This window comes from Typopeltis vanoorti, chromosome 13, assembly GCF_054136105.1.
Source record: "Typopeltis vanoorti isolate ZY-2024b chromosome 13, IOZ_Tvanoo_1.0, whole genome shotgun sequence".
NCBI lineage: Eukaryota > Metazoa > Arthropoda > Arachnida > Uropygi > Thelyphonidae > Typopeltis > Typopeltis vanoorti.
Genome location: NC_143561.1, coordinates 60959349 through 60971536, shown reverse-complemented (window position 1 = coordinate 60971536; position 12188 = coordinate 60959349). Strand labels below are relative to the sequence as shown.

General features: G+C 37.3%; 1 protein-coding gene across 3 annotated transcripts in view; it reads right to left on the bottom strand.

The window, feature by feature from the left end:
• The window catches only part of LOC150100211 (uncharacterized), a 218361-nt gene that overhangs the window by 97127 nt on the left and 109046 nt on the right, over nucleotides 1–12188 (bottom strand). For all 3 annotated transcript variants that reach the window (XM_090402440.1, XM_090402441.1, XM_090402442.1), the window contains one exon: nucleotides 1937–1984. In XM_090402440.1, coding sequence (XP_090258566.1) covers nucleotides 1937–1984 — 48 coding nt within the window. The remainder of the gene's footprint in view (nucleotides 1–1936; nucleotides 1985–12188) is intronic.

Sequence of the window (12188 nt, the reverse complement as noted above, 5' to 3'; positions counted from 1 at the left end):
TCTCACAATAAGAATGCCCTTCTCCAATTAATTTTGTTCCGAATTTTTTTTAAACTGGCTGAAAAACAGGAAGGTCAAGATGATATGTTCTATCACCTAGGCCTTCCTGTTAGAATTCTGGACAAGAGGCAAATAAGTTTCAGAAACTTAGAAACAGAAAACTTTCTTTGAAAGAAAACTGATGGAATGAAACAGGAGAATGAGAAGTTTGTTTGGTAAGTTTGAAGTTGAATTGTGTATAGCTGTTGACCAGCAGCTGCTAGTGTTTTACATGCATAAAGAGAAATGGAGGAAACGACAAGCCAGTTCAGCAAAGCAGTTCCCATGAAAATATGTAGAAAGGAACAAAACAGAAACAGAACATTATGAGAAAGAAAATGGAATGAGTCTTTAAGAGAGGATCATCTGTGAGTGAACTGCCATCTTTTCTGTAGATAAGTTTTTGATGCATCACTCCAAATGTGAGTGTAGTATTCTATAGTCGAGCAAAGATGGAATTTATGTAGTGTTAAGAGTAGTTGTAAAGGTGAAAAGTGATGTCTTGAAGAGAACATAAAGTTTTTTGGAGGCTAAGGAGGTGGTGGATATGATGCTCTTTTGTATGAAAAGGCTAGAGGTGTAGGTCAGCCCAAGAAAAAAAAAAATCTGCTGCTGGTTCAGTTTGTACTATACTGCTGGTTTTGTTTGTACCTGTATATATTACTTATGCAATATGCTTTCCAAATTAGTAAAATTGTTTATAATCCCTCCCTATAAAGAGATCTGGCCATCATTTTAAACACTAGAGTGATGGTTAAAGTATTAATCATTACTTAAATTAAGGGGATATTAAATCCCACATAGTTTTAAAACCGAATAAGAAACTCAAAGATTGGAATCAGAGAGTTTCTTGCCGAATATAGTGAACTATAAAGTGTCGGCGACACTAGCGTTAGCCAATGCAAGTGATCCTAGTACGTAGTACAATACCGGACGACTCGTTGCAAAGGTGGGGGAAGTTCAGATCGCTATTCTTAGGTATTTTCCATAATGTAAAAACACATTTCCTAGGAAATGTATGCTGTTATTACATTATGGAGGGCGGTCACTACCCAGACCAGTTTCAGCGTTTTTTGAGGCTTCATCAGTGAGTAGCTAGACCTAATACCAAAGTGTATAGCGAAAAGAACTTATGTACTCTGCGAACGAGTTTTCTAAACAGGTGCAACCATTAAGTTACTTAAGTATAAAGAGCTAATAAGCTTCATTTCGGCAATGAAAACATTACTTAAATTAAGGGGATATTAAATCCCACATAGTTTTAAAACCTTGTTTTAAAACTCAAAGTTTTAATAGTTTTAAAACTTTGAGTTTCTTATTCGGTTTTAAAACTATGTGGGATTTAATATCCCCTTAATTTAAGTAATGTTTTCATTGCCGAAATGAAGCTTATTAGCTCTTTATACTTAAGTATTAATCATCATTAAACACTGTCCCAGATTTACAAAATGAGTACTTTGTAAGGCAAAATTTTCCCTAAAAGCAATGAAACATGAGTACTGTTTTCAGAAGAATTGTGATTTACTTTAATGAAAATGTCTTCATAACTATTTGAAATCTGCTACATAGATCAAATTCACAGCAAACAAAATTTTCACTATATACATACAGTGATCACATTATTTCAGCATAATTTGAAATAAAGTTATGCTAGATTAATTTTTCTCTATTTCTATCCTATTCACTCTTTTCATTCATGTTACTGTTTCTTGCCAGAGTAATTTCAATTCAATAATTTTTGAGTTAAGATATCTTCTTTTCTGTTATTTACTTAAATCATGGAGCTTTTTGTTCGTGGACTGCTATTCAACTGACTGTCTAACTTTAAAAGATTATTTTAAAAAAATGAGCTTCTGAAATGATAGTTATCTATCTTTGAAATTAGTAAATTTCTTACTTGTTACTTCTTTATCTTCAGCTGCATATAGGTAAGCTGCACCTACACCTATTCAAGACAAAAAAAAGTCAATCCTATATAATAATGGAAAAATGTTAATTGATATGATATACACATTTTATGATTACAAAATTACAAAAGCACACCTTTATCTGCAATATGAAACCTTGAGAATATTCTACATTAAGAAAGTGATATCTATTGAGCATTGTTGTTTTGGTTTGAATATTTGATCTGTCAGTGACTTCATGTGAAAAGAGTTCAAATAAACATTCCATCAAGTAGATCACTTGTATAACTCTTCAGTCAGTGCAATGAAAAATTCCCCAATAGGATATATTCTATTAATAGCATGAACTGTAAATCGAACTTCATAATTTCAGAAATTCATAACATACATCAATTTTGGGTGGTGAATTTTCAATGTCCATGCAAAACCACATGTTTTGTATGTACATTCTGAAAGTTATTCTGAAGGAATAGCTTTAGTTATTCCTTCAGAACTAAATATGAGTATAATCTTTTTGAATGGTAGACAATATCCAGTAGAATTATGTGGGCAAATATCAGAATGAGGAACTGGACAACGAACCTTAGAACCTTATTTCCTATGGTCACACAGAAGGTTCTACTAACAAAAAAGTCGAGGAATTTTTTGACACATTAGAGAAAGCAGCTGACACAAACAAAAAGAAAAAGTTAGTCCTTGGAGATATAAACAGCAGAGTATAAAATGACTTTTAGAAATGTTTGGGCAAATTTGAAGAAAAGAGCAAAGCTAATAATAATGGTAACTGCTGAATTTCTGTTCAGGACATGGACTAGTCATTACTAACATTACTAACATGTTTTGACATAAAGACGTTCACAAATTCATATGGAGAGAAGACACAACAAATAAGAAAATTCTGATTCACTATGTTATTGTTGATAGCAATATACTCACACTGGTTCAGAACACAAGAGTATACAAAGGATCTGAAACAAAAAGGGCTCACCATTTATTTTTTAATAGGATAAAATTGAATATCGAACTGAAAAGAAAAGTGTGTAATAAAGTTTTAAAAATAATCACAATTTAGCAGATTTCAGAGGTGAAATGTAGATTCAAATGCACAAATAATTTCAGTAGCAGACTCCGAAGGAAACACTTACTGAGTCAACCAGAGAGGCATGTGGTGAAGTTTTCTGCAAGGAGAGAAAAAATCGTAACTTCCCATTGGACTGAGTAGGTTAAAGAGGCAGTCAAGGAAAAGAAGAAAGTATATTGAAAATTCCAGGCAAATAATCAGCATGTGCTATGAGAGAATACAGAGTAAAAATATAAGAAAGCAAAGTAAATGTGTAAAGCTAGATATACAAAAATCATGCAAAGACTTTGGTAAGAACATAGAAAATACATATCAGGAAGGTAGCAAAATATTCTGCAGACTATTGAAAAAGCTTAGAATGAAGGAAAGAATACTGTAAAAGGAATCACAGATGATAATGGTGACATGAAAACTGAAGATAAAAATATTCTAGATATCTCAAGTAAATACTTTGAAAGATTGCTAAATGAAACAAGCGAGAACAGCTGTGTGGTGGTAGGAAACACTCGAGAAAATTGCAATCATGAGTATATATATATATATATCAATACTTGAGGTAGGAAAAAAACCTTCAAAAACCTGAAATGTGGAAAGGTAACTGGAATAAATGATATTCAACCAAAAAGTCTCAAATCTGGAGGAAAAAGTTTTACAGTGACTGCACTGCATAATTCAGAAGGCCTGGTCAGACAGTCGAATTCCAGATGCTTGGAATAAAGTTATTAATGCCTATCTATAAAAAAAAAGAAAGGAAACTGAATGTGTGAATTACAGAGGAATTTCTCTACTAAGTGTGCAAGGTAAGCATACTTAAAAGGTAAAAAAATTGTGGAGAGGAACTTCAAGAAGAACAAGCTGGGTTCAGACCAAATAGAGGCTGTCGGGATCACATTTTTACTTTAAGACAAATAGCTAAAAAATCGCGAGAAATGTAGCAATGATATGTATTTAAATTTTGTTTGATATAATGCTCCATAACTGTAGAGTATTGAATAGCTTCTCTCTTGGCACCTTGTCATATGCCTTTTCCAGATCGACAAAACTTAAATACAGATCTTTGTTATATTCCCATGCTTTCTCGACTATTTGTCGTAAAGTGAAGATCTGATCCTGACAGCCTCTATTTGGCCTGAATCCAGCTTGTTCTTCACCAAGCTTTTCTTCCACAATTCTTCTCAACTGTTTCTCAAGTATACTTGCATAGATCTTGCCAGGAACACTCAGTAGGGAAATACCTAGGTAATTCTCACATGCAGTTTTATTTCCCTTTTTATATATGGGTACTATGAGAGCTCTACTCCGATCATTGGGAATTCGTCCCTCTGTCCAGGCTTGCTGAACTATGCAGTGCAGCCACTGTAAGACTCTTATACCACCATACTTCAGCATTTCTGGTCGAATATCATCAACTCCTGCTGCCTTTCCACATTTTAAGCCTTTGATGGCTTTTTCTACTTCAAGTATGGATATGTATTCCTGACTGCATACCTGGTCAGTGTTTTTTACCACTGTGCTGTCATCCCTGCTTGTTTCATTTAGCAGTTTTTCAAAGTAATTACTCCATACTTCAAGGATATCTTTTTCTCCCATTTTCATGTCACCTTTATCATCTCTAATTCCTTTTACAGCACTCTTTCCTCCATTCTTAAGCTTCTTCAACAACGTCCAGAATATTTTGCCACCTTCTTGATATTTATTTTCTATATTCTTGCCAAAGTCCTTCCATGACTTTTGTTTAGCTAGTTTTACACAGTGTTTAGCATTCTTACATTTGTCTCTATATTCTCTAAGAGCACAAGCTGACTTATTTGACAGGAACTTTTGGTATGCTTTCTTCTTTTCCTTCACTGCCTCTTTAACTTCCTGTGTCCACCAGGGAGTTCTGATTTTTTTATCCTTACAGACAACCTCACCACATGCCTCTCTGGCAGAATCAATCAATGTTTTCTTCAGAGTTTGCCACTGAATCTCCAAGGTTTGATTCCTGTTCTCAAACTCTTTCATTTTCTCTTCAATAATCTTTGTGTATTTTAGTCTACAGTTCACATCTGAGAGCTGCTCAACTTTTATTCGCTTTAAAACTTTCTTACATGTTATTCTTTTCAATATGAAATTCAATTTTATCCTGCTCAAGACTAAATAGTGATCACTTCCAATTTCAAATCCTCTGTACACTCTGGTGTCCTGCACCAGGGAGAAAACATCACTATCAACAATAACATAGTCAATGAGACTTTTCTTATTCCTAGCCTCTTCTCTCCATGTGAATTTGTGCACATTTTTATGTTGGAACATGGTGTTAGTAATAACCAGTCCATGTCCTGAGCAGAAATCCAACAGATATTTGCCATTATTATTAGCTTTGCTCTTTTCTTCAAATTTTCCCAAAATATTTTTGTATGTCTCACAATCATTTCCTACTCTGCTATTTACATCCCCAACAAGGACCAACTTTTCCTTTTTCATTGTGTCAGTTGCTTTTTCTAAAGCCTCAAAAAATTCCTCCATTTCTACCTTAGTAAAACCTTCTGTGGGACCATAGGCACAAATAAGTCTCATTGTCCAGTTCCCCATTCTCATATTTGCCCACATTACTCTACTTGAGACTGATTGCCATTCAAGAAGATTAGCCTCGTATTTTGTGTTGAATACTATGGCTACTCCTTCTTTTCCTTGATTGTCATTGCCTGAATATAACATTTTGTATTTATTGCTCAGAAAGATCTCACCAGTTTTGGTCTTTTTTGTTTCAGTCACCCCTATTATGTCGATCTAGTACTTATCTAATTCCTCAGCTAGCTCCATTTCTTTGCCATTCAGGCTTCTTACGTTGATAGTACCAATCTTTAACTCTGGTGATGTTGAGTTGGGGTTTATTTTCAGATTTTTTCCAGTAGCTGACTTTTCGCTGTTCGCCCTGGTTCCCTGGCGAAAAAGAATGGGGGCCTTGTTTAACCAGGCGACGCCCCAGCGGGCATGAAATTTTGTCATGTTGTACCATCATTCTATATTTTGGTTTAACCAATAAGAATACAATTTGGTCGGCTACATCCCAAATTGCCAGCCCATTCTCGTCCGTTCAGTATCCAAGTAGATACCCAACAGGGTGCACCACGAGAAGGTGAGGAATGGACATTAGGTCAGAAGCTCTGGTCGGTTCTCTGCATTCCTTTAAAGGCTATGTGGAGGTCTCCTCTCAGTTATACAGCTTTGACCCTTAAGCACCCCATGTTATTTACATGGTATGTTATCTAAATGGCTTTAAAGACATCCCAATATAGCCAATTATGACATAAATGATTATACAGACCTTATAAAATATTTGCTTATGTAATAAAAAATAAATAGCACTGGATTTATGGGTCATAATGATTCAATAAACTTACTAGCTTCGCTACTTAAGCTAGTAGTTTCATCTGGGTTGGGATGAACATACAAATATACAAACGTTAAATATGAATTATTATTAGTAGTATTGTTGAGTATTCTACAATTGAGCAGGTTCTTAGTAGCAAAAACTTTCCTTCCACTGTCTTCTGTTCTGAGCCTTCTCTTTCAAGGTTGTGTACCTATCTCCATTCAGCATGTCATCTAGCATTGTTTTCCTTACTCTTCCTCTGGGTCTTTTTCCATCTATTTTTCCTTCAATGGCATCTCTGATGATTCCATTCCCTCTCAGAATATGTCCGATCCAGTTTCCTTTTCTTCTTTTTATCCTCCTTAACAGACTTCTTTCTTCTTCTACTCTTTTTAAGACCTCTTCATTAGTTATTTTATATGTCCATTTGATTTGATCTGGATTACCAATGTAGCCTCTTTGATATTGCGGGAGTTGAAGTTGTCTTCTATATAGGGCAAGGAGCTCTTATCCCATTCAATGTTGTGGTGAGTGTGAGAGAAATGGAATGTCAGGCCTGAGCTATCTTCTCTGTCGTTATTGATGTCTCCTTTTGTCTTATTTCTAAACTTCTCGATGTTTGCCCTATGAAACTGAGACCACAAGAACATGGAATATTGTAAACTCCAGGATGTTTGTTGAAAGGGTTGTGGTCCTTTGGCAAGCATAACAATTTCGTACCATCATAATGGATTTGAAGGCCACTCTAATGTCATGAAATTTCAGGAGATTTACAAGTTCGCCAATAAAAGGGATGGAAATTGAGACTCTGTAATGAAAAGAGATCGAAATTGAGGCTCTGTAATATATCATGGATCTGCTGCAGAGAGGGATTAGAGAGTATTATTCTTTGTGCCATTTTTTTAGGATATCTGCTGATCAATATGAATTTTTGTGAAATATGGTGCAATGAGATGAAATGTAGATAACGACCTGTAACAGGTCGTTATCTACATTTCATTTGGTATCTACATTTCTCTTGGTGTGTAATCGCGAATGTGAATACACACGAAGAGAAATGCCTGTCTGCTTTCTTCGCAATTAGAACATCTAGAAAAGGTAATGTTACTTCATTTTCAAGTTCTAAAGTGAATTTGATTTTATGGTGGAAGGCATGAATAGATGCCAGAAGATTGTGTAACTCCAGATTATGAATATGCAGTCTACATATCTCCACCAAAGTGACGGTTTAGGATTTGAGTTGAGACTGTTTATAGCGTTGAGAGATGTCCTGAGGGAACAGATTATCTATAAGTGCCATAACTTTGTCCACAGGAACATTTATGAATAACAATACAATATCCAGACTAGCTAGAATGTCCATTGGTGAGATAGAAATTTCTACTAGTTTTTCTACAAAGTATTGCATATTTTGATGTAGGCGTCTGTGTGTCTAATGTGCTCCTTTAGAAGATTAGCAAGATGTTTTGATAACAAATAAGTAGGCGAACTAATACCATCTATGATCAGTCGAAGAGGAATATTAATCTTGTGTACTTTGAGTGTTCCATATAAATGTGGAGTTAAGGGATGCGTGGATTTAAATTTTTTTTCTTGAGATCCGTAGGCCATGTAGTCATGCTGCGTAAAAAGTTATTGGTTTCTACATTGTTTGTCCAAGTAAGGTCATAATCTAATGGAGAGTAAGTAGAGGCGTCAGAAAGTAAAATTGAAATTTTGGACATATAATCAGTCGTATTCAAGATCACAGTTGAATTGCCTTTATTATTATTATTATTATTATTATTATTATTACTACAGGCTACTCCAGAAGTCCTTAGACTCATCGAGGGAGGCCCTAAACATCATGTTCACACAACTGTTCAACATTCTCACAGTATCTATCATACCTTGCCTTGAACTCGCTCACTGTCATAGCACCCACAACAGAATCTGGCAGCTTATTCCACTCATTTACCACTCTAAAAGTAAAGAACCCAGCTCTAACACCCCTGCTAACCACGCTCTTGCCCAGCTTCCATGGGTGTCCCCTAGTTCTCCCACCACCAGTCCTGATCTCAAAAATATCATCTGAATTAATCCTATAGAATCCTCTTAGCAATTTGAATGTCTCAATCATATCTCCCTTTTTCCGCCTATCAACTAGTTTCTGCAACCCACAAATCTTCAACCTGTTCTCATATGGTTCATTCCATAGACCTGCTATCATCTTAGTCACTCGCCTCTGGATCCTCTCCACCTCCTCCCCATCAAGAAGGAACCGAGGTGACCAAATCTGGGCACAGTAGTCGAGATGAGGTCTTATCAGGGCTCGGTACAGAGGTACAATAACTTGCTTGTTTCTGCTCTTCAACGTATTTTTCAACAACCAAGTGAGTTGATGAGCTGATTTAGCTACTTTTGCAACGTGCCCCCTAAACTTCATCTCCCTATTCACCAACACTCCCAAGTCCCTGGCCTCATCAATCTCTTGGAGTACAGTTCCACCAATGTGGTATACTGCTGCTAATCCTTTCACTCTGAAATGCATACCCTTACATTTTGTCACATTAAATTGACATCCATTCTCCTTAGTCCAGAACTCCAATCTATCTAAGTCATCTTGCAAGACTTTGACATCTTCTGCGTTCACTATCGCCCTACCCAACTTTGCATCATCAGCGAACAAATGAACTGTCCCACTTAGACCCTTCCCTATATCGTTAATGAACAGATTAAACAGCAGTGGTCCAAGAACAGAACCCTGTGGCACACCACTAGTCACAGGTCGTCTTTTGGACTCTATTCCTGAATAAACTACTCTTTGATATCTCTTCATCAACAACCCAGCTATCCATCTCACCAACCCTATATCCATTCCCATATGTTGTAGTTTACGGATTAGAATTCTATGTGGTATCCTGTCAAACGCCTTTGCCAGGTCCAGCAGTATCACTGTAAACCCATTTCCCTTATCCAGTTCAGCCGTCACCTTGTTATAAAACTTGAGCAAGTTACTGAGGCATGATCTACCCTTCACAAAGCCATGCTGTCCTCTGTACAGTATCTCATTTTCATCAATCCATTCCTGTATTTTTCCCTTGACTACTTTCTCCAAGACCTTGACAACGACTCCTGATATGCTGATCGGTCGGTAATTTGCAACCATAGTCTTGGATCCTCCTTTATGCAGTGAAACTATTTTCCCCTCTTTCCACGCCTTCGGGACTAAGCCAGACCCGAGACTCAGATTAAACAACATGGTCAAGGGCACTGATAATTCCTTAGCCGCTTCATGCAAGACCCGTGCCGGTATACCATCCAATCCCACAGATGTATTCACATTAAGGTTCTGTAATAGACTATTCACCGCCACTTCATTCATCACAATTCCCGTATAAACTAATGGTTCCTTCATTTTTTCAACGTCACCACCTAGATGATATACTTTTGCAAAGTGCGCCCTCAGTAACTCCACTATATCGACAGGTTCAGTGAACTCTTTACCATCGTCATTCCTTAAAATCATTTTGCCATGTACAGTTTTTTTCTTGCTTGCAGCATATTGAAAGAACTGTTTGGGATTCTCTTTTGCTTGCATAGCTAGTTTCCTTTCATAATCGGCTTTTGCTGTTTTTACCACACTCGTTACCCTTCTGGCCTGTACTTTATACCGTTCGTGTGCCTGCAGGTCACCCCTTTCTTTAAATTCCCTCCATAGTTGTTTCTTTTTTTGCAGCTCAAGCTTAATGGTGTTATTCATCCATTTAACCCTTCCTTGTTTCGCTATTCGGACCTTAGGTATACAATCAGCCATAACCTCCTGTAAATGCTCTTTGACCACTTCCCATGCTCTATCGACGTCCAGCCCTTGCAGTTGTACATGCCATGGCACTGATCCAAGCAATCTCCTAAGCTTGTCATACTTGCCAGCACGGTAATTCCACATATACCCTGTCTTAATCACAAATTGCACACCTTTAGCCACCTCCCAGGTCAAGACCTTATGATCACTCTCACCAATAGGTGGCAACATGGTCATATTCATTACAGTCAAATTCTCAGATATTATTACCAGGTCAAGCACTCTCACACCCCTAGTATTTTCAATTACATGCTGTTTCAGATAGTTATCCCTTAATAATTGAATAAAATCCATTTCCTTCCTCACATGTGTCCTCTCCTCCTTCCAATCAATGTTACCATAGTTGAAATCCCCCATAATAATTACCCTCCTTCCACTCATTTCATCAATTTGTTTATGCATACCATCTCCACCATCTATTCCATCACCTGGTCTATAGCAGCACCCAACTGTATATTTTATTCTGCCAGTGTCAATCTCACACCAAATAGCCTCAAATGAGCTCCTTTCACTATCCTGCAATACTTCAATTCTCCTTGGCTGCAGTTCATCAGCTATCATCAATAACACCCCTCCCCCAATTTTATTCTCTCTGTCCCTCCTAAACATACTATAACCTACACATTCTATCCCACTAACTATATCATCTTCCGTCAGTCATGTTTCACTAATGCCAATAACCTGTGGCCAGGAAGAGCCAATCAAGGCCAAAAATTCTTCCTTCTTGTTCCTAATACTCCTGGCATTAGTATACATGAATTGCAGTGATCCCTTTGTCCCACCCCTATCTTGATGCGTTATTCTAAATATCCCATTCCCATTTTTTGTCCTTATTGCTGGCTCAGGTACATTATATACATTTTTACACTCAACTGTCTCACTGATGTCTGGATATCCACTCCCCCCCCCCTCCTTGGTAGTTCTAGTTTCCCTGGTTCTGCACATCCATTTTCACTTCATTCAGCAACACTTTTTCCAGTCTCCGCACACCAAGTCCATTCAAATGCAGGCCATCCATCTTGTTTAAGTCCTTTCGCCCATCAAACTCATTCCACACGTCCACGAAGTCCACACCACACCGTCCACATAACCTGCGCATAATGTCATTTGCGATTATGGCCCTCCTTCTAAACTCCTCTCTGTCATACCGCGGTAACAGACTCACCATTCTAACTCTGTCACTGTTTTCTTTCGCTACCTTTAACAATACTTTCAAGTCCTCTCTCATAAAAAATTTATCACCTTTCAATTCATTCGTACCCGCCACAATTGTTAATTCTTTCACCCTCTGTTTTTGCACTCTAATACTCTCACTTACATCCTTAAATTTCGCACCCGGTAAGTACGATTTAGTTACACTCCCATCTATTACTCCTCTTAATAACGAGTCACCATACAACACTCTTTCCTTCATTTCGGAAACTCTCCCACGCTGTTTATTTACGTTAGCCGAATCACTCTGGAAAGAGTTTTGCAGGTGCTCTAATTGCCGCTGCGCATTTTGTATCACTGCGTGCAGCCTAGCGATCTCACTTCCTACAAATAATTCCTCATTTTTTTTATCATTCAAACCATTTTCTCTTTCTGTATAATTGCTCTCACTCTTTCTTAGATCACCGCTCACATTGCCATCTTGTACACCGCAATTCCCTATCGAGCCACTATTTTCACTCGCATTCTGGCTTTCTTCAACCATAACTGTCTCACAACCTGACACAAACTTCGACTCCTCACTTTGCATACACTTTCTACACATTCTCCCACCACTATCACTTTCAATCCAAACTCCAGCCTCATTCGGGAATGCATACATTCCACACACATCACATTGGACAAATTCTCTCACATTATAGTTTTTGAACAATGGCGTCGTATTTTTGGACGCCATTATCTTACGTCGCATTGGCGCCATATTCAAATCTATGAAACGTATCGTTAAATACTAAATTAATTAACGGA